Source organism: Odocoileus virginianus, chromosome 11 (assembly GCF_023699985.2).
Source record: "Odocoileus virginianus isolate 20LAN1187 ecotype Illinois chromosome 11, Ovbor_1.2, whole genome shotgun sequence".
NCBI lineage: Eukaryota > Metazoa > Chordata > Mammalia > Artiodactyla > Cervidae > Odocoileus > Odocoileus virginianus.
In genome coordinates this window covers 103706-125440 of record NC_069684.1, presented here as the reverse complement: position 1 = coordinate 125440, position 21735 = coordinate 103706, and the positions used below count along the sequence as shown (strand labels likewise).

Sequence of the window (21735 nt, the reverse complement as noted above, 5' to 3'; positions counted from 1 at the left end):
TCCCTTCGCAGACAGGGACCAAGGCCTAGGAGCGGACTGTCCAAGCCTGGGGACCAGCGGGTATGCGGAAAGGGCGGGATCAAACCTCCGGGTAGGGGGGTTGCCCTAACCGGGGCGCGGCGCCCTCTCCCCGTGTCCCTGACATCCTGCCACCAGGACACCAAACACGACGACCCCCCTTCTCCTCTGGCACACGTTTATCTGGGCTCTTGGCTCGTGGATCACGGATCACGTGTGTCTCCACCCTCGTCCAGCGGCCGGGACCGCTGAGAAGTTCCGGGCACAGTGAGCTGCTGCTTCCTCTGCGGCGGGGCGCACAGGGGATCCCCGGAGCGCAGCCAGCGCGGCCAGGCCCTGGGGGCGGCCCTGCGCCGTGACATCAGCCCGGGGCGGTGACTTCGGCGTCGGCCTAGTGCGGTGTGCAAAGCCTGTGGGTTGGCGCGGCCCGGACACGCCCTCCCCGAGCGGAACAAAACTGCGCGCGGGCCGGCGCGCCCAGCCTCGTTTCCAGAGTCCGCCCTCTCGCCTGCCCGCCGCCTGACGCGCTCGGCCGCTGCCAGGTGAGTGCGCTCCGGACCCGGACGCCCGGCCCACGCGCCGCCGAGCACCCAGGCCCCCACCCGCCGGAACGCCGAGCGCCCAGGTCCCCCTTCCGCCGGAGCGCCTGCCCGCGAGCGCAGAGCGCCCCTGGCCTTCCAGCCCCGCCGCCGCCTCCAGGGATGCTACAGGGAGGGTCTCAAGAAAAAGGGGCGCTGCGTGGGCGTGGGCGGAGGAGAGGGGTGAAGTGGCCGCGGCTCTTCAGTTAGCGCGGGGCCCCTTCCTGCCCCGGGCGCCGGGACGCAAAGGGCCCGCACGTGCCTCTGCCCCGGGACGGCTCGGCTCCCTCCCCCGGCGGGTCCCGCGGCGGGACAATGGGCTATTCTGCGCCCACTGACGGTCCTTGTGCGGCGGGGAATGAGGGCATCCGTGCCACCCGCTCCTGCCCGGGGGGAACGTCCGGCGGGCGGGTGGGGGGCCCGTCTGGCACAGCTGTGCCCGGAGAGCGGGTGCGAGTTTCCCCTTTTGCGAGGGGCTAGATGGAGGTCGCCCCGTCCCCTTTACCCCTGACTCTCCGGGACTTGACGCGGCGCAGGGACCACCACCCAAGCCTGGAGGAAGCCACGGTGTTTGCGGCCTCAGTCCCGAAGGCCGGGGGCAGGAAGGGGAGCTGTGAGCACACTTGAAGCAAGTTGCAACCCGTTACCCAACAAACAGCGTGCAGGCAGGCGCGTCCTCCACGCTCACAGCTTTGCAGTATGCTGCAAACGCTCGTCTGGTCAAGCGGTTTGTTATCTGATGGAGACCCAGGGCTAGACGGGAGCGGGGGTGGGCTCCGCCCCTCCCCGGAGGCCTGGGGCCCGCCCCTGCTCCTGGGCGTGGACGGGTGTGCAGCCCCTCCCAGCTTGGGGGACTTGGCCTGGGGGTCCTGTCGCAGTAGCTCCTGGAGGCCCGCGGGGCTCTGGTGGAAGCGGGGCCTCGACTTGGAGAGGTGACTGACCCGGATACTCTGCCGGCCTGGATCCGGGGCTCTCCTTCTCTGGCCGCGGTCCTGGGAGGGCGGGGCCGGTTTTCTTCTCTCCCAGCCTTCCTGCCTCCCAGAAGCTGCCGCCCCCTGTCTTCTCAGAGAGCAACTGGGATCCGGGCACTCCCTGGGGGTCGTGTCCCCTGCCGCCACTCACTGTCAGCCCCTGAGGGTCAAGGTGGGCTCCGGCTGGGGGCCCCAGCCACCTCTTTCCAGAGAGATTGTCCTTGTGGCTGGATCCAAGCCTGCACTGCCCGCCATCTCCCAGGGAAGGACCCAGTCCTGCAGGGAGGAAATCTGGCGCGGAGGAGGCGGACGAGGAAGGAGGTTTACTCCGGAGAGGGTGTGCTTGGAGGGGGAGGGGCAGCGCTCGCCCTTTAAAGGGTTTGGGGGCCACTGGGGAGAAAGGGAAGAGCAGACCCACGCTGTGGGCACAGGTCTGCAGGGCCACGCCCCTGCCCCTGGGCCGCCCAGCGCCTGCCTTCCTGGCCCAGGTGTCCCTTCTCGCACAGCAGGCCTCTGCCTTGTGGTCCTGGCAGGACCTCCCTGGCCAGGAGCATAGTGTTGGCACCTGGTTAGCGGGCAGTGAACATCTGGTGAGTGAACGGGTGGACGTGGGCTCGTAGCCGAGCTGCCCTGCTGGGCACGTGTGACCCTTGCAAACCCATGCTGGCCCGGTGGCGCCAAGGCCCAGGTCAGGTTTCCATTAACCATGGGCCTCCTGGTGGAAGGCAGACTGGGGAGGCTTCTTTGAGAGGCTGCTGGAGCTGAAGTTTCTGTAAGCCGGCTTCTTGTGAGGTTGGCTTGGAGAGGACACGGGAGTCATGCATTGGATATATTGAGGCACTGAGGAGAATAAAAGTCGCCACTTGCCACACTCGGGTGTGTCGGCAAATAAGGAAAGAGTCACGACTCTTGGCAGGAGAGCTGGCCTTTCCCGAGAGAATAGCTGGCTGATGTGCTTGCCCGGCCCTGGGACTGGCCTGTGTCCTTCGCCGTCTCATCTGGGGCAGCATGTGAGGTGGGGCGGAAGCTGGGGCTCAGAGGTGACCAGTGACTTGCTCTGGGTTGCGGCTGCCATTGAGACCCAGGCAGACACCTTTCAGGCCCATGCCCGGCCTCCCTGTAACTCTGCCTTTCCTGTCTCTGATCAGCTCTCCAGGGACAAACCCGCCACTCCCAAGACAGACGTGCTTTACAAAGAGCTTTATAGCAGCTTCCACACTGCTTAGGGAGGATGCGGCTCTGCTAGTGTGAGTGTGGAAGAAGTCGGGTTAGAACTTGCCATCACTGGGTCCTCTACAGGGTGGGGAGAGGGGAGGGCCCCCCGGAAGTTGGGGCCTGTGTCCTGGGGATGCGCTCTCACCAAGTCTGGTGTGTGTTTGGATTTCGGTGTCAGGTTGGCAGGGAAGAGAGGCAGCCTGGAAAAGAGCCTCACTGAGGAGAAGCCAGGCGCAGAGCTGGGGTGGGGCGGGGAGGAGTGGGCGCCTGCAGACCCAGTGGTCAGGGATTTCTGCGGTGACGCTGGGCTTGCACTACGCAGCTCCCCAGGAATTCATCTGACGTCATTGCCGAGTGATTCCATGTATGGTAAAGAGTGTAAATACGGAGGCAGTTAGCTTTTCCACAGCTTCCTTGGGTGGGAGGCAGCGTCTGACTCCTACTAGAGGCGAGCAGACCCCCATCTGCGGTGCCGCCTTTCTGCAGGGCTCGAGGGGGCTGTCTGACGTGTCAGCTGCAAGCAGCCTGTTTTACACGGGCTAAGGAATCATGTGCTTTGTTTTTGCTTTTAAAAATTTAATCCAGGAAAATAATCCAGACCTTTTCAGCGTGGGTAACCAATTGTTACTAAATTGACATCATCCCAGATGAAAGCAAATGAACTTTATCTGTTGGTTAATCTGTGGGATCTTGTTACAATATCGGGCTTCCTGTGACAGTTTGGAAATGCTTAAATCCTAGCCCGCTGTTTCTACTTTTGTTGACCTTCAGATTCTGAACCCTGCGGGGAGTGTCCTGCTGGTAAAGGCAAGAGGGGTGCAGTCACTGCCTCACGAGGGCCTCAGGACCTGGACTTGAAGAGAACTCAGAGCGGGGAGAGAGGGAGCAGGGTGACACGGGGTTGGAGCACCATGGGGTCCGCATAGGGGTGCTGGCGGGCCGAGTCGCTTGCAGAGTTCCAGGAACCGCGTGACGCTGAGGCCGGGCCTGCACCCCATGTCGGTCCTTGCGCCCCCACAGTGACTGACCGCTCCTTTTAGGGCAGGACCGTTTCCCGGACTGTTTCTCTGGGCACCCCTCCTTCTTTGGCTGCCCTCCGGTGGGGGGCTGGGGAAGCCTTGAGCAGCAGGTTGGAAAGGATGACAGCTCCCCTGTGCACCTGGCCAGGCCCCGCCCAGCCCCGCCAGGCCCCGCCCAGCCCCGCAAGCCCAAGTGGAAAAACACCTGACAGTTTTCGGCCAAACCAAGTTAGGGGGGACCTGCGCTCTGTGCCCAGGAGTTGCCCTCTGTCCCTGGGGAGCAGAAGGCTTTGGAACAAAGAAGTTTGGGGCTTTCCACTGGGGACAAAGACGCGGTGGGGAATGCCGTCAGGTCACTGATCTGAGGAAGGGAGACCTTCCTGCAGACGCCGGTGGCCAGTGGTTAAGGGCTGACATCAGCGAGGCGGTTTCTTAGACATGAACCGTGAGCGCCCTGGGCGTCACCTCAGCCTGACATTCGCATGCCGCTGGCGGAACATGAGCGTCTCTGTCCTCCGCAGCCCCGGAGCCCGGCCGGGTCTCTGCTCCCAGGACAGAGGAGCCGCAGGCCGATCTTCATGCTGCAGCTGGACATGGCTGGGACCAGCGGCCTACCCGGGCGCTGGTCGGAAGAATCCAGTCCCGGACTTCTAGCTTATGGCGGCCCTGAAGGCCCTGACATTTCAGGGGAATAGCTGCCCGGGTGTCTCCAGCCATCCTGCAGGAGATGAAGCCCAGTGCTTAGTGGAGATGGTAGACGCGGTGAAGTGGACAAACCAAAACACCCGGGGCTCAGGGCTGGTGTGATCACAGGGGCGGCACCTGGAGCAGACATGGCCTGGGGCAAGGACAGCGCACATCCGGCCCTGGGGGGCCCTCAGGAGCGGGACCCCCACACCAGGCCCTGGGCCGGTGCTGTTATTTCCCCCTGACCCTCAGAACGAGACTCTGAGTCAGCAGATGGTCTGACCTAGGGATGAGCACAAAGAAGCGCAGAGGAAGGGAGCCTGACCCTTCAGCTGGGAAGAAATGGGTCCAGATCCCCTTTCCCGACCTCTGAACTGCCTGACCCCTGATCCCTGACCCCCGTCTCCTGTGGGGCCTCTGCCCCCAGACCTGAGGAGGCAGCTGAGAGGGAGCCAGTCGTCCCTATTGAACTCCAGATGGTCTGGGAAGTAGGTTTCCTTTTAAGGCAATCGGGCTCCATCAGCTGGACTCGGGCTGGGGGGAGGGAGTGGGTAGAGCAGGAACCTCCCTCGTGGGAGGAGGTGGCTGGGCCCCCAGCTGAGCCCCCCAACCCATAGATTCCTCAGGGGTCCTCATGAGGGTAGGGGGGAGCCCATGGCCGGGGTCAGTGCTCTTCGCCCCAGGGTGCTGAGCCCTGTCTGTCCCCTGGATTCCTAAAGGGGGCCCCCCATGGTTTTGGGGGCCCTGGCTGGGAGGTGGCCTGGGCAGAGTTTCCCACCTCAGGTTCCCGGGCCCTGCTGGACACGGGCCCTGACGCGGGGCCAGGGAGAACAAGGGCAGCCTGTGGACGGCAGGTTTCCCGAGGGAGGAGGGCTTTTGTGTCAGGAACAAACCACTGCTGGGAATGGCTCCCCACCGCGCGGTCGGGGAACCTCCCCCCTCAGGGGTGTCCCAGGGCTGGAGGATGAAACCTGTGGGCTCAGGGGTGGGACAAGGTGAGGCAGGAGCCCTTGGGTCCCCATGTCCCCAAGCCCCGTCTGCTGAGCACAGAGGGCCCGCATGGGGCTGGATGGCCAGCCTCACCGCAGCTCCGACTGCAGGCCTCCCCTGCCCCAGTCCTCATCCGTGCCCTGGGCAGGTCCCCGCCTCTGGGTGGCCAGGGAGGGTGGATGGCGCTTGCAGACCACCTGGCACACGGTGGGTCTGCAGGCTCGGGGCAGGCTGTCTGCCGAATGCTGAGAGCTGGGGTTCGAGGGTCACGTCCTGGCACCCGTCAAGAGGCAGGAGTGAACCCGCGTCTTTATAGGAACTGGCTCGTCCCCCAGGACTCCCCGCCCTGCTCACGCCGTCCCTGCACCACCCCTCAGGGGACTGGAGTCACTGGGTGACTTTCAGGTCCAGGCTCTGCCCTGAGCACCTCCTGGGGGTTACTCAAGGGAGTGCGGGCTGCCTGATTTGAACGGGGTTCTGCAACAAAGAAGGGTCGGGAGGCTGTTGGAGGTTAGGCCAACTGTAATGACCACACTACACCCACCTGACTGTCCGTCACGGAGATGGTTTTGCAGCCCTGCCACAGGGGGCCGGAGGAACAGGGGGGCCTCAGGGACCAGGCCTGGGCGTATGGGAGCTGAGCCCTGAGCCAGGAACCTTGGCAGTCAGCTTAGGTCCAGTGCCCTGGATGAAAATCGGGCTGGTTCCCAAGGAGGAGGGGGCTGTTGAGGGCCAGTGAACCTCAGTGGTGAGAAGAGGCCTGGAGAGGCGAGGGAGGTCAGGGCTTGGAGTGAGTGGGTGGAGTTGGGTACAGAGCTCCTCCCCATTCTGGGGTTTAGGATGAGATTCCTTAGTGATCAGAGAAGATTATGGTTCCAGCAACAAAATGGACAGTCAGGAAGAAGAGCATGTTGGAGAGAAAAGGTGATGAGAGAAAAGGTGGCTAGTGTTGAAATCGAGGTGCTCCCCTGAAACTGGGTGTGTGAGCCTGGGTTCAGGGCAGAGGTCAAGGTCAGTGATCAGTGGAAGTCCTCGGTGGGGTGACCACAAGAGCAGTGGGACCAGAGGAACCCCAACCCTTGGGACCGGGAGACAGAGCAGAGGCCGTGAAGAGTGAGCGTCCCAGCTCTCTGCGCCCCTCACCCACAGGAGGGGTGCTCTTGGCCCGCACACCCTACTGAGGATTTTGCCGGCCTTGGGCTGCAGCCCTGAGCATTAGGGGGGCTGACATCTCAGACACCTGTGTGAACACCTGTGTGCTAGACACGCGCAGACTTGGGGATGTGGTAGTGAACCTGGACTGGACCTCCTCCTCGAGCTGACACCTGTGTCCGCTCTTGCGGAAGAAATTTCCCTCCATCTGTCTAGCTCCTTCTGACTTGAAAAGAATTACTTTGAACTGAGACAGAGAACAGGAGAAAATCAAAGCTTAATAACTTGTCTACATGGGAGAGACCCCAAAAAACTGAGTAACTCCAGAAGTGGCCCAAACCCTCACATTAAATACCATGCTCAGCTAAAGACAAAAGAGGAAGTTGGGGCAGTGGTTTGAGACTTCAGAGGTGAGAAAGCCAGTTGACATGGAGAAGGAAAAGTAAATGTTTGGAAACCAGTGTTTGCTGGGCTGGGCAGGGATAACGGGACTGGTCTCCTAGGTCTGTCTGCCTGGTTTCCCCACCATACCCAGCCCGCATTCTTCACAGAGATCTCTGGAAACTGTGGTATTTGGGGAACTGGCCCTCTATTGAAATTCTTTTAGGCATTTGAGGGAAGGTTGATGGTTCTTCCTGAATCTCTTGGGCCTTGATTGTTATCAGCTCAAAATAATCCACACGGCAAAGAGACAATTTGGGGGCAAGCTTCCTCCCTGCACTACATCAGATGGGAAGCCCCCGGTGGTAGGGACCATGCCCCCTGCCCCTGCCCAGACTCCAGCTGCCGGCACCGCCCTGGGTGCCCATCCCCGAGTTCCCAAGGAGGGTACTCCTCCGCAGCCCTCCCACCGTCTCCCAGCACCCCAGTCCTCCCACGGAGTCCCTCCCCCATGCACTTCTGTCCACAGAGCTGGAAGGGCCGCTGCCCCTGATCCTGAGCTCTGGTCCTGCAGCCCTGGGCCCCTGAACTCACCCTGTGTCAGGCACTGGGCTGTGCCTTCCTGATTCCCCAGAAGTAACCTGCAATGCACCTTCTGCTTCTGTCCCCATTGCACAGACGCAGAAGCGAAGGTTTACAAAGGCTAGCTCCCTTGCCCAAGGAACACACAACAGTGAGTGGCAGGGTCAGGAAAGGACTAAGCCTGCCTGCCTCAGGACCCCAGCTCAAAACCAACCTCGAGCTTCTCAACTTGTCCCAGACTACTGCCTTCAGAGTCAGCTGGGTGCTTGTTAAATATTCCTGTTCTTGTGCCCCATCCTCAGGTCATGATTCATCGGGTTGGGGGTGGCGCTGGAAAATCGGATTTGGCAAATGCTCCCCCCTCCCCCCACCCTAATGGACTCTAAAACTTCAGTTGTGCCTTCTGTGTCTGACTCCTGCTTTTTCAAAAAAATTGGTTTTTTTTTGGGGGGGGGTGAAATTTCCGGGGGGTTAAGACTTGACACATTCAATACGAGGGCCTAGGTTCGATCCCTGGTCAGGGAACAAAGATCCTACAAGCCCTGTGATGTGGCTAAAGAAAAAATATTTTGGTGAGCTAAATCTTACATACAAAAGAACATATAAAAACTACATGCGGGGACTTATAGAGCTTATGGAGAAGCTCTATACAGTCAGCCAAAACAATACCAGGAGCTGACTGTGGCTCAGATCATGAACTCCTTATTGCCAAATTCAGACTCAAATGGAAGAAAGTAGGAAAAAACCACTAGACCATTCAGGTATGACCTAAATCAAATCCCTTATGATTATACAATGGAAGTGGCAAATAGATTCAAGGGATTAGATCTGATAGACAGAATGCCTGAAGAGCTATGGACAGAGGTTCAGATCAAGACCATCCCCAAGTAAAAGAAAGGCAAAAAGGCAAAATGGCTGTCTGAGGAGACCTTAGAAATAGCTGAGAAGAGAATCTAAAGGCAAAGAAGAAAAGGAACGATATACGCATTTGAATACAGAGTTCCAAAGAATAGCAAGGAGAGATAAGAAAGCCTTTCTCAGTGATCAATGCAAAGAAATAGAGGAAAACAATAGAATGGGAAAGACTAGAGATCTCTTCAAGAAAATTAGAGATACCAAGGGAACATTTCATGCAAAGATGGGCTCAATAAAGGACAGAAATGGTATGGACCTAACAGAAGCAGAAGATATTAAGAAGAGGTGGCAAGAATACACAGAAGAACTATACAAAAAAGATCTTCATGACCCATATAATCACAATGATGTGGTCACTCATCTAGAGCCAGACATCCTGGAATGTGAAGTCAAGTGGGTCTTAGGAAGCATAACTAGGAACAAAGCTAGTTGAGGTAATGGAATTCCAGCTGAGCTATTTCAAATCCTAAAAGATGATGCTGTGAAAGTACTGCACTTAATATACCAGCAAATTTGGAGAACTCAGCAGTGGCCACAGGACTGGAAAATGTCAGTTTTCATTCCAGTCCCAAAGAAAGGCAATCCCAAAGAATGCTCAGACTACTGCACAATTGCACTCATCTCACACGCTAGCGAAGTAATGCTCAAAATTCTCCAAGCCAGGCTTCAACAGTAGCCTGGCCATGAACTTCAGATGTTCAAGCTAGATTTAGAAAAGGCAGAGGAACCAGAGATGAAATTGCCAACATCTGCTGGATCATCAAAAAAGCAAGAGAGTTTCAGGAAAACATCTACTTCTGCGTTATTGACTATGCCAAAGCCTTTGACTGTGTGGATCACAAGAAACTGTGGAAAATTCTTCAAGAGATGGGAATACCAGACCACCTGACCTGCCTCTTGAGAAATCTGTATGCAGGTGAAGAAGCAACAGTTAGAGCTGGACATGGAACAATAGACTGGTTCCAAATTGGGAAAGAAGTACATCAAGGCTGTATGTTGTCACCGTGCTTACTTAAATAATATGCAGAGTACATCATGAGAAACGCTGGGCTGGAAGAAGCACAAGCTTGAATCAAGATTGCCGGGAGAAATATCAATAACCTCAGATATGCAGATGACACCACCCTATGGCAGAAAGTGAAGAAGAAAGAGCCTCTTGATGAAAGTGAAAGAGGAGAGTGAAAAAGTTGGCTTAAAACTCAGCTTTCAAACAATGAAGATCATGGCATCTGGTCCCATCACTTCATGGCAAATAGATGGGGAAACAATGGAAACAGTGACAGACTTTCTTTTCTTGGGCTCCAAAATCATTATAGATGGTGACTGCAGCCATGAAATTAAAAGACGCTTGCTCCTTGGAAGAAAAGCTGTGACCAACTTAGATAGCATATTAAAAAGCAGAGATATTACTTTGCCGACAAAGGCCCGTCTAGTCAAAGCTATGGTTTTTCCAGTAGTCATGTATGGATGTGAGAGTTGGACTATAAAGAAAGCCGAGTGCCGAAGAATTGATGCTTTTGAACTGTGATGTTGGAGAAGACTCTTGAGGGTCTCTTGGACTGCAATGAGATCCAACCAGTCCATCCTAAAGGAAATCAGTCCTGAATATTCATTGGAAGGACTGATGCTGAAGTGGAAACTCCAATACTTTGGCCATCTGATGCGAAGAGCTGACTCATTGGAAAAGGCCCTGAGGCTGGTAAAGATCGACGGCAGGAGGAGAAGGGGACAACAGAGGATGAGATGGTTGGATGGCATCACTGACTCAATGGACATGAGTCTGAGCAGGCTCCAGGAGTTGGTGATGGACAGGGAGGCCTGGCGTGGTGTATTCCATGGGGTCGCAAAGAGTTGGACACGACTGAGTGACTGAACTGAACTGGGGTCCTACCTGGTGGTCCAGTGGCTAAGATTTCTCACTCCCAATGCAGAGGCCCAGGTTTGATGCCTGGTTGGGGAACTTGATCCTGCATACCACAACCAAGACGCAGTATAGCCAAATAAATAAATATATATATTTTTTATAAACCTACATGGAAGTTCAAAGAATAATTACAACAGGAGCCCCCATGTGATGACCCGTGGTGGCCCTCTTTTTCTGTTTTCGAGGTGCCAAATCTAAGATAGTAGTCTCTGATACTCACCCTTGTCTTTCTTTGTAGCTCTCCCACACATGTGTTCCTCCCTTGACACTATTGAGTTTTGCCTGTTTGAGACCCGACACAGATAGTTTGTGTTTTATGAGTTCTAGTTCACCTGCTTCTTTTGCTGTGAGATTCATCATATGGATGCACACAGCAAAGGGTTTATTGTTGTTTCTACACCAGCCTGTGTCTTGTGCGAGTTTATGTCCTAGTGGGCTGGGTGGGGGGGACTGAAAATAGAGTGACTGCACAGCGATCCCCAGGTTGCTATCTGGGGAGGCCTCTGCCCCAGGCCCTGTCCTGGGCCATCCGGGTCTCCGCCTCCCTGAAAAGTTCATTCCGTTCTCTGTTTCCACTTCCAGGATGCCGAACTGGGGAGGAGGCAAGAAGTGTGGGGTGTGCCAGAAGACGGTGTACTTTGCCGAAGAGGTCCAGTGCGAAGGCAGCAGCTTCCACAAGTCCTGCTTCCTATGCAGTGAGTGCCCGCCCAGACCAGCTGTCGCCATGGGGATGACCGGCCTGTCAGCCCCTGGGGGACGGTCCTCGGGAGGGATGGTCGTAAACAGCCTGACATTTGGCTGGAGCGCAGCAGGGCGGGGAAGCGCTTCAGGGCCCCTGTGTTCCTCAGAAGCTGTTTTCTAAGGCGGAGGCGGGGGCTGTGGGGGGCTGGCCCACTGAGCTGGAGGGGATGGACACACCAGGGCCTGAGCGCCAAGCCGGAAAGACCCGGTGGGGAAAACTTCCCACTCACTTTGTCTTGCCTCTCTCCCTACCACAATCCTGGCAATTAAGAGCAAGACGCTTTTAGCCCAGAGTTTCACCAACCCCTGGACCCAGATTACCCTTTGTTAAAAGTCCACAGAAATCACAGATGTGGAGGACACACTAGTTGGGGGAGAGCAGGACAGGGGGAGAGGATTAAAAGGTGCCGACTGTTGCGTGTCAGATAAGAAAGCTCCGAGGAAGCGCTGCAGGGCACAGGGCCCTGCAACGGTCGCGGGCGAGTGACTCTGAAAACGGCAAGCCTCTGTGTCGCGCAGCTGGCGGTTCATGACACAGTAAGTCAGCAACAACTGTTTGCTGTCTAGTTGCCCATTCGTGTCCGGCTCTGTGTGATCCCATGGACCCCTAGCACGCCAGGCCTCCCTGTCCTTCACCATCTCCCGAAGTTTGCCTGAGTTCATGTCCTTGGGCAATGGACACAGACATGTCAACTAACCCTCAGTTAAACATAAACTCACAGGCAGATGCGTCTGGGGAGGGGCTGGGCTCCCCTGGCGTCTCTGGGCGGGAGGCCTCTCCCCTCAGCCCCCACCTCCGCCCAACGGTCCGGGTGAGGGAATGTTGACATCATACTGACGGCCGGGAGGAGACAGGCCCCAGTCACTGCCTGGTAGGCAGGCGCCTCGGTGCCCGGGGTGCAAGCCGCGGCCGGGGCCCAGGTGTCCTGAGCGTCCGGCCCTGGAGGTGGGGGACGTCCGCAGGCTCCTGACTGACGGGCTCACAGCCGAGGGGCTTAGAGGAGGTGACCTGTTTCCCTTGAGCCCAGGCGGTGGCGCTGGGCGGGCAGAAGTGTGTCAGCTGAGCCTTGAGCCTTCAGAACCAGTGGGTGAGAGTCCACATGTGAATTTCCTTTCTGTTTTCTGGGTGCTGAGAGTCAGGGGCCTCCTCTCTCTGCATTTTCTCCACATTACAGGGGAGAAAAACAACACCTACTTCATGGGGCAGGGCTGTGGGAACTCAGAGGAATGGGTCAGAAAACAAAAGGAGCGCTTAGAGCAGTTGTGAGTGTTCAGTTAACGATAGCTGCTCCCTGACATGCACACACACGCATACACACACAGACATGCACACACACACACCCATGCACATGTGCACACACACATGCATGTGCATGCACACGCGTCCATGCACATGTGGACACAGGCACACACGTGCGTGCACACACACACCCATGCACATAGACACATGTGCGCGCGCACATGAACACTTGCACATACAGGTACACACACACACGGTGCAGGGGATCCCCAGCAAGAAGCCTAGGACTCAGGGTGGCCCCAAACTGTTGGGGAGGCTCGGGAACCGGGCCCTGCCCCCCGCTGTGGCTCCGCTGCTTCCGGAGCCCATGCTCCTGAGTGGGACCCAGGCCCCCGGGGCCGCCTGCCCCTGAAGGAGCAACAGCTCCCGCCGGCTGCGGGCGGGCCAGCCGGAAGCCACCTCCAGAGCAGGCCACGCAGGCCCCGCAGGCTCCGCGCCCGCCCTTGCTGACTGAGGGCTGTGCCGGCTGCAGGTGGGAAGTGAGCTCGGGCGGAGCCTTTGGCGTCCGGGGAGGAGGCCGACAGCCGTGCCGTTTCATCAGCAGCTCACTGTGCTCAGGAATTTTCAGGCCATTTATTTTTCTCGGAGGGCATAAGAGGGCTTGGTGCTGGCCAGGGAGACGGTCCATACTACTGGCCCCAAGGACCCCTCTCCACCGTCACATGTGGCTCTGGTCACCAACGGCAGCTGCCGGGGAGGAGCGGCTGCCAGCGGGGCGGTCAGGGAAGTCAAGGGTGCGGGGCTGGGGGGATGGGACAGACGCTGGGCTGGGCTTGGAGCGTGCGCCCTGGTGTCCGAGAAGCGGCAGCCAGTCCCCAGCCCGGGAGGCCTTGGCTCTGTGGGCACCGGCCCCAAGGCTGCGTTGTCTCTGAGCTGTGACAGCCTTGTCCTGGGGCAGGCCAGCCCATGGGAAGGCAGAGCTGGTGTGGCCTCGCCCTGAGGGGACAGCTGCTGGAACGGGGCTGCGCCCCAGAACCCAGAGCCCCAGGGTGCTCACAGACCCAGCCACAGCGGCATCCCCTTGCCTGCAGGCTGTGGTTCACGCCTGACCCCCCGGAAGGGCTCCTGGCTGGCAGAGCAGAGCAGGCCTCAGCCTAAGTTCTTCTTTTTGGTTGGTTTTTGCTTAACATGATTTGGTAGAAATGCATTTAGGCCATCATTCAAGACTCCCCCTCATTGGGAATTTGGGGGAGCCTGCTGGTGCCAGATGGCAAGGCCTTTGGGAGGTGTCACTCGTAGACCCCGGGGTCCCCTCTGAGCTGAATCCCCAGGTCCCTGCAGGGAAGTTTGGCCCAAGGAGACCTTAGTCCCCGGGCCGCTCAGTCTTGCTTGCCGCCTCCCGTCTAGTTTTAGGAATTTCCAGGTCACTCTGGGTCTTACAGGATGCAGTTCCAGAATGACTCCGGGCTTCCCACCCTAGAAGGGAATGCTGGAGCCCTTGGCTGGCTGTGCCCGCTTCTTCCAGGCCGGAGTCAAGCCCTGGGGAGGCGGCAGGACAGCCCATATTTGGTTGCCCGCATGCTGGAAGAACATGGGGATCTCACAGGCAGGACCAGAGGGTCCTTATTTAGTCTGAAGTCTCCAACCTGGGCCCACGGGTGGGGGTGGGGCAGAGAGCTGGCCTTTAAAGGCAAGGGGAAGGCTGGGAATTCCCTGCAGATCCAGTGGTTAGGACTTGATGCTTTCACTGCCAAGGGCCAGGTTCAGCCCCTGCTCAGGGAACTAAGATCCCAAGAGCCACATGGGGGCCGGGTGGGGGGGCGGGCGGGGAGGAATCTACCTAAAGGCAAAGGAACTGGCAAGGGGCACGGAGGTGAGCTGAGTGCTCCTCGAGAGGAGGAGAGGCTGGCTCCTCCAGGGTTCCCTCTTCAGAAGGACGTGTTTGAGGACGTGGTCCTGGTGGGCACAGTGACTCCCCCATCTCAGGGCCTTCGTGGATCCTGCTTGTTATCCTAGGCCCAAGCCTACATCAACGGGACGTGAGTCTCTGGAGAGAAGCACTTGGGGGTTGGACACTGATGGTCTTCTGGGGCCTGGCCCTTCCCGCCCTTGTGTTCCCAGGCGCTAACTCTGGGTCACACTGTTGGGGCAGCCATGTTCACGATGACCTACTGTGTGCAGGGCACTGTGCTAAGCGCTTCCCAGGCAAGGTCTCGTTTAATCTTCAGCCATCTATCAGGGGGCACCGTCGTCATCTGCTGGTGGGGACACATCTGCTGGCTGGGAAGGCACTGTAGCCTGGCCAGGACTCTCCCTGGACGTGGGCTAGCTTGGGTTCTGTGTGACCCTGGGCTCCACACTGTCTCACTCTGGATCACGGTGCTGCTCTGAGACCCACAGGAGGCTGCAGGCACTCTGCATGCCTTCCAGTGTTCCCCATTCCAATCTCCCTGCACCCCGGAGTCAGGGAATTCTCCCAGCATCTGACCTCCTGTGGCCAAGTGATTTCCAACTAGAAACTTCAAATCCCGTTGTCTTGATGAACACAACCTCTATCTCATTTCTAAGCCAGTTGCACTGGGTGCCGAATAAATGTGACTTTCCCCCGGGAGCGTCTCCACCCTGCCCTCTGCCCCCGCACCCATGGGCGTCCCTTCTGAATCAAATCGTGGGAGGCAGGACAGCCTTGCCCTTCTTGCTTCTCCTCTTCTGTTGGGACCCACGGTGTCTGTCAAGGACAGTAAGGCCCGGCACACCCCCTGGGGCGTGGGGTCGGCCTAGGCCGCTGGCCCTGTGAGCTCGGAAAATTCTCAGGGTGTGGGGGCGAGGAAGCCCACCCAGCTCTGGGAGAGGCACTGGGCCAGCATCCATAGGCCCTCCTCCCCTCCCAGTGCCCTGGCCACCCCAACCCCATCACCAGGCCCCTGGCTCCTGGGAGGTCAGGGTGTTGCGTGCACAGTGTCCCAGGGAGCTTTGGTGGCGGGGGCTAGCCGTGACCCGCTGGCCCTGTGGCCCCCGCAGTGGTCTGCAAGAAGAACCTGGACAGCACCACCGTGGCCGTGCACGGCGAGGAGATCTACTGCAAGTCCTGCTACGGCAAGAAGTACGGGCCCAAGGGCTACGGCTACGGGCAGGGCGCAGGCACCCTGAGCATGGACAAGGGGGAGTCGCTCGGCATCAGACACGAGGAGTGAGTACCCCCACCCGGAACAGAGGTCCTACAGTGCGTCGGGCCTGGCAGAGCAGCGGGGGCAGAGGGGCTGGAGCGGCCAGGCCCCTCCCCGTGCGGAGCCGTGGCCATATTTCCATGCACTGGGAGGAGCCCTGAGAACGGCTAGGCCCCTCTCCTCTGTCCACAGATGAGAGAACCTAGCCGGTCTCAGTGACTTGGAGGCACCCCACAGCCACTGAGGGTCTGAGCCGGACCACCTCTCAGCCGTGCTCACGGGGTGTCAGTTCCCTTCCTGGAAACGGGTGTCACGAAGACCCCAGCACCCTCTGACCACTGACCTGCTGTGAGCTGGGTGTTGGCAGTCAGCTCGCCAGCCCCTTGGCCCTGGGGGATGGTGACTTTCCACACTTCGGCCAAGGTCGTCACCTCATGGGAGCGACCTGTCAGCTGATTTCTCCTGGGAAGACTCTAGTAATAGTGCTGCAGGAGCTGGGGGTAGGGGAGGCCAGTTCTTAGCAGACGAGCTGTCAGTGACTCCGGCATTCTAACTGGTGCCGAGGGGAGTCTGACGTCTTGAGGAAGGAATACTGTGGGCCGCTGGTGGGTCCCGTCAGCAGAGGTGGCCCTCGGGTCCTCGGTGCGTCCCCCTGCAGCCCTGGCAGTGGCGGCCTTGGGGCGGGCTGGGCCAGGTGCAGGCGGGTGGTGCCCTCCAGGCCTGTCCCCACCACCCCGTGTTGCTCTCTGTACATCCCCTCATGCTCTTCCCTGAGCAGGGCCCCCGGCCACAGGCCCACCACCAACCCCAACACGTCCAAGTTCGCCCAGAAGATCGGGGGCTCCGAGCGCTGTCCACGGTGCAGCCAGGCCGTCTATGCCGCCGAGAAGGTGATTGGCGCTGGGAAGGTAAGGCCGGGCGTGTGCCGGGGGTGGGGGGGGGGCACACACATTCCTGAAATGTGCATTCTGAAGCTTTGAAGTGTGCTCCCACTGCTCAGGGGAGCCTGGGCCCTGCACGTAGCTCCCCCTTCACTTCAGAGCCCAGCACAGAAGGAGTCCCTTTGTCTGCGAGGCTGTCTCCTGAGCCTCCTAGTCTCCAGAGGGCTGAATCCCCCATCAGAGCAGCCTCACCACTGGTCCATGAAGAAGGCTGAGCACCGCAGGACTGATGTTTCCAAATCGTGCTGGAGGAGACTCTTGAGAGTCCCTTAGACTGCAAGGTGATCCAACCAGTCCATCCTAAAGGAGATCAGTCCTGAATATTCACTGAAAGGACTGATGCTGATGCTGAAGTTCCAATACTTTGGCCTCCTGCTGTGAAGAGCCGACTCATTGAAAAAGACCCTGATGCTAGGAAAGATTGAAGGCAGGAGGAGAAGGGGACAACAGACAATGAGATGGTTGGATGGCATCACCGACTCAATGGACATGAGTTTGAGCAAACTCTGGGAGATAGTAAAGCACAGGGAAGCCTGGCATGCTGCAGTCCAGTGGGTTGCAAAGAATCAGAAACACCTGACTGACTGGACAACAATAGCGCACTTCATAGGGAGCTTCTGATCGATCCAAGTCTCCAGAGTCAGGGTCTCCTGACTGCTAAGGGTGCATGGACACCAGCTCTGAAAAGAATGTGCATAGTTGTGTGGGGTCTCATCTCTCTCTGGGAAGAAGATCCATAGCATTCATCAGATTTTCAAAAGGATTTGTGATACAGAAATGTCAAGAACCACCCAAAATCCACAGAAATCCACTCATGTGCTCCCATGGCAGAGTTAGCGAAGGTTGAGGCCTGTCAGAGCCTCCTAGGAGGCAAACTTGGTCTGGCTGTCTTGCCTGCCCCCCACTGAGATATTCCAGTGGAAGCCCCCCACCCCCAGTCACCAGAGTGCAGTGGGACCCTCCCTTAGAGAAGCCGCAGGGAGGGGTGGCCTCAGATGAGCTGTCAGAGGGCCGCAGAAGAGGCTTCTTCAGCAGGGGCCCGGGGACGGTGCTGGGCCTTCACACAGATGTGGCCAGGGCCATGTGGTCAGCTGCGGTGCCGCGGGGCCTGGAGCCTGTCTGTGGCCTCTCTGGACCCGAGTCTCTCCCCTAGGGAGGAGGGTTCTCTTGTGGGCAGAGGTGGCAGGAGGAGCCCAGTGTCCGTGCCCGAGGAAGGGCTGAGGAGCAGGACTTTAGGTGCTGACCCCACCAGCAGAACCCGACTGTGTCTGTAGGGACAGTGGTGGTGGTCAGTCCTCCGTCTGCCTGGAGACTGGGGGGCAGCCTGGGCTTCCCTGAGGACGAGCCAAGGCCAGGGTGCCCTCAGCGCGAACACCGAGGCCCCTAGAGCCCTGGGCAGGAGTCAACACGCATGGGCCTGGCTGCCAGGAAGCCCAGGGCCTGCCTTTTCCCTTCCCATCTCTAGCTCAGGAAGGGCTGCTGAGCAAGGGAGCCTCCTTGCCCTTAAAAGGCTTTGTTTTGTTTTGTCCCGTCTGCTGCTGCTGGCCTCCAGCTTTTCGGGCTATGCAGAGCTGTCAGCTGGGAGCTGGCGGCTGACCTAGGGTCTGGCTGGCCCCCACCGGGTGCAGACCGGGGCTGCCTTCCTCTGAGGGGCTGTTGGCCGTGTGGCCTCCGAGCTCCAGAGGGGCTTCTCTGGCCCCCGGCCTTCTCCTGGAGCTCCGTGGACCCTTCCTCCTTCCCGGGTGCCAGGCACTGCCTCTGCACTAGGCCCCTGCCTGGCTGTGGCCTCCCCCTGCAGTGAGGGCCCTCGAGAACTCCAGAGGCCTGGTGACCACAAAAGCTGACCCTGCAGCCAGGCCCCAGCATGTGTGACTGCTCCTCACGTCCCCCGTGAGGAATGAGGGGGCCACTGGCCTGGAACCTGGGCCAGGATGGGTCCGAGCCAGACCAGCGGTCCCGGGTGGGAGTTGGGACAAGGCTGGGGGGCCCCGCTTGCCTTTCGTGGGGCAGCTGCTGCACTGGCCCCCCAGCACCTCCTCCAGGAGGTGGGGGAGGCTGGGCAGACCCCACAGGTGTCTTCGTCACACCTCCAAGGGGATGGGCTGGGGCGGCAGTTAGTTCTTTCCTTCCCTCCCCAGTCCTGGCATAAGTCCTGCTTCCGATGTGCCAAGTGCGGCAAAGGCCTCGAGTCCACCACCCTGGCTGACAAGGATGGCGAGATTTACTGCAAAGGTGAGCGGCCTTCCCTCAATGCCCTCCCTTCCTGGAGGGCCGATCAGTCAGGCCCATACGCGACGGCCAGTTCCGGCCTTGGAGTCCCTTTCCAAGCGTCTCCTGAAGCCTCTGTGTGCAGCCAGCTGAGAAGGAGTCCGGGTGGGGGTGTGGGGGGACATGCCTTGGACAGAGGGCGGGGCGGGGCGGGGCCTGGGCTCCCTTCCACCTCCTAGCTCTGATTGCAGGTGGCGCTTCTCCTGGGATTTCAGAGGCAGGGCAGTAGCCAGGACGCTCCTCACTGTCGGCGTCGATGCTGGGGGGGCTCTGCTGTGCGCCTCACTGCTCCAGAGCCCCTGGCAGGTGCTGGGGTGGGAGTGGGAGTCCTCACCCCTCTCTTCTCTCTGCAGGATGCTACGCAAAGAACTTCGGGCCCAAGGGCTTCGGCTTCGGGCAGGGAGCTGGGGCTCTGGTTCACTCTGAGTGAGCGCCCCGCGCCCACGCCCCACTGCCCACGCCGTGCTTCTCGTCGCCCCCCACCCCAACGACCTTGAGACCGCCAGGCTTCCTCCCTCCCTCAGTCCTGCACGCGTCACTAAGGACTCGACCCCAGGGTGTCTGGCTTCCTTGGGTTTGGGCGTCTGCTGGAGGGCCCCCCTACCTGGCCCACCATGTCACCAGCGGGGCCTCTTGCTCTGGGTGTCCCCCCACCTCTCCCCTCCCCACCTCTTCCCTTCCCTCCTCCCCCCTCCCCCTCCCCTCCCCTCCCCCTCTCCCCTCTCCCCTCCCCTCCCATCCTCCTGCCCTCAGAGGCTGAGTGTCCGTCATCGGGGCCCTGCCTGGGGAGAGCCGTGCTCCTCGTGGGGGGCCTCCTGGTGTCCCTCAGAGCAGGCCTGGGGCATCCCCGCCTGGCAGTCACGGGGGACGTGCAGATGGGCCCCGAATGGAGGGGCCACCTGCCCTGGCCTATCGCCTTCGAGGCTGTGGGCCACAGTGCCCCCCAGCTCAGAGGTTGTGGGGGGCGGGGCGGGGAAGCAAGCCAGGCCCGAGGGCCCCAGTTCAGGATGTGATCTGGCCTCCCTGGGCTCGAGCTCCTGTGTGGCAGGGCCCTGATGAAACACCCCTGACCTTATGGCCGCCCAAACCTGAGGGCGCGTCTCTGCCCAGCCTGGGTCCTGAGGCTTCGGGGGGCGGGGGGGGGGGGGCAGGCTGCACCCATCAGCGCAGCCCAGCCCCGGGCCCATCCTCAGTATACCTGGCTTGACCTGCAGACGCGGAGGGAGGCACACGCGGCCTGCCTTCACCTGGACACCTGCACCCTCCCACCTGGGCCCTGCCCCCACCCTTCTCCTGGGACCCTCGCCCTCTGGCCACACCGCCCACCCCTTCCAGGCCCCAGGTCCGGAGCAGCAGGAGGACGGGGCGGGGCCAGGCCCGCCGACCCCAGGGACAGAGGGTGATGCCACGTGGCGCTGCCTGGACCAAGGGCTGCAGCACGGGCTGTGCTCAAGCTGACCCTGCACCCTGTCAATAAAGCTGTCAGAACAGAGCCGGCGGCTGTCCTGCCCTGGGGGTGGGAGAGCCATTTCCGCTCTGGGGGTGGGGGGACTGGTGTCCTGCTCTCTGGGGGTGGGGGACTGGTGTCCTGCTCTGGGGGGTGGGGGACTGGTGTCCTGCTCTGTGGGGGACTTGATGGGAGCAACCAAGTTGGCAGGAGGCCTGGGGAGGGAAAGTGTCTGCTTCCTCCCCAGTGTCCGTTTCTAACTGAACTTAGGCATGGTGTCCAGCCAGCCCAATCCTGCTGCCCCATCCGGGCGTAAGAGCTGTGAGCCAGGCCTCCAGACTGTGCTCAGAACTGTTTCCAGCATGGGAAGCGCCTGAGTGAGAGGACAGCTCGGCCACAGGAGCTTTGTGTCAGATCCAGGAAGCTCAGGTCTGCAGGGAGGGTGCAGTGGTATGGGGGAAGGGATGGGGGTTTTCCAGGGGCAGCAGCTCCCAGAGGCTGCTCCCCCAGATTCCAGCATGTGACCGTGTGAGTGGGGGGGCGGGGCAGCAGCATTCTGCCCCCAGATTCAGCGCCTTTCACGTGTGGAGTTCCTTCCCTCCAGCCCCAGAGTCTGGACTTTCCTCCCAGAGCCATAACGCTGGCCAGGGCTGAGGTATGCTGAGGCCGATTCCTCTTTTCTGAAAATGTGCAGAGGCCGGGCATGCATCCCTCTTCTGAGGGAGAACTAGGAAGGGAGAAACAGGGACAACAGAATCCGAAACGGAGCGGGTCAGACGCCTCTGGACCACAAAGCCAGAAACCAGTCTTCTGCCTTTGGGTGGGGAGGGCCTGTCCCCCAGGGCACAGCAGGTGCCCCCTGCCCCTGCCAGGCCCCACAGAGGGGCCACTCAGCTGACCCCAGGTGGAGGCGGTCCTGGTCTCTGAGTCACCTTCTGGGCCACCCCGCCAGTGTCCTATGGAACAGCACCCGGCTTCCCTAAGGGCCGACCTGTCCTCATCTCTCCGGAGGTCACCTGGCCGCACCCTGAATGCCCTTTCTGCAGCCGGGCAGGCTGATGTTTAAGGTTGGCTTCCTGTGCACGCACGAGGTCGCCCTCCGGGCACTTCTGCATTTCCCTCTCAGTAGCAGAGAGAAACCAGGTTGCTCTGTCCACACTTTCCCCAAAGATCTCAGCTAAATACCCTTGATCTGAGGTCTGCCTTCCACAAAATACCAGAGTCTGAACATGCCTGAGCCATGTTCTTTGCCACTTTATAACAGGGGTTCCCCCGTCCCCTTTCCAATACCACGCCTCTCATTTCTGTCATCAGAATGGCTCTTGTCATCAGTATTTCTGCAACATTCTGCTTGGAGTTACTTCTTCCTCTTGCCCTGAGACGACTTAGGCTCTTTCTCTAATGCTCTCTCCTTTCTAGGCTCTCACCAGAATCCCCTTTCAAGGTCTGTTCATGACAATGTAGGTTTTTTCTGAGCAGACTTTCCCAGACCTCTCTAG

The 21735-nt window shown here is 59.5% G+C and overlaps 1 protein-coding gene across 1 annotated transcript; it reads left to right on the top strand.

Annotated features, from left to right (window-relative positions):
* Nucleotides 1-448: 448 nt before the first annotated feature.
* CSRP1 (cysteine and glycine rich protein 1) lies at nt 449-20281 on the top strand. The gene is made up of 6 exons (XM_020892200.2): nt 449-560; nt 11015-11127; nt 15435-15603; nt 16359-16488; nt 18660-18753; nt 19143-20281. Exons 2-6 carry the CDS (start codon nt 11016-11018, stop codon nt 19217-19219), a joined length of 582 nt encoding a protein of 193 aa, XP_020747859.1. The 5' UTR covers nt 449-560; nt 11015; the 3' UTR covers nt 19220-20281.
* Nucleotides 20282-21735: the final 1454 nt, after the last annotated feature.

Bases quoted from the DNA above. Each gene is read 5' to 3' on its own strand.
- CSRP1 (XM_020892200.2), top strand. From the start codon at position 11,016: ATGCCGAACTGGGGAGGAGGCAAGAAGTGTGGGGTGTGCCAGAAGACG. The intron at 11,128-15,434 runs GTGAGTGCCCGC...TGGCCCCCGCAG, and splicing joins CAAGTCCTGCTTCCTATGCA to TGGTCTGCAAGAAGAACCTG. The intron at 16,489-18,659 runs GTAAGGCCGGGC...TTCCCTCCCCAG, and splicing joins AGGTGATTGGCGCTGGGAAG to TCCTGGCATAAGTCCTGCTT.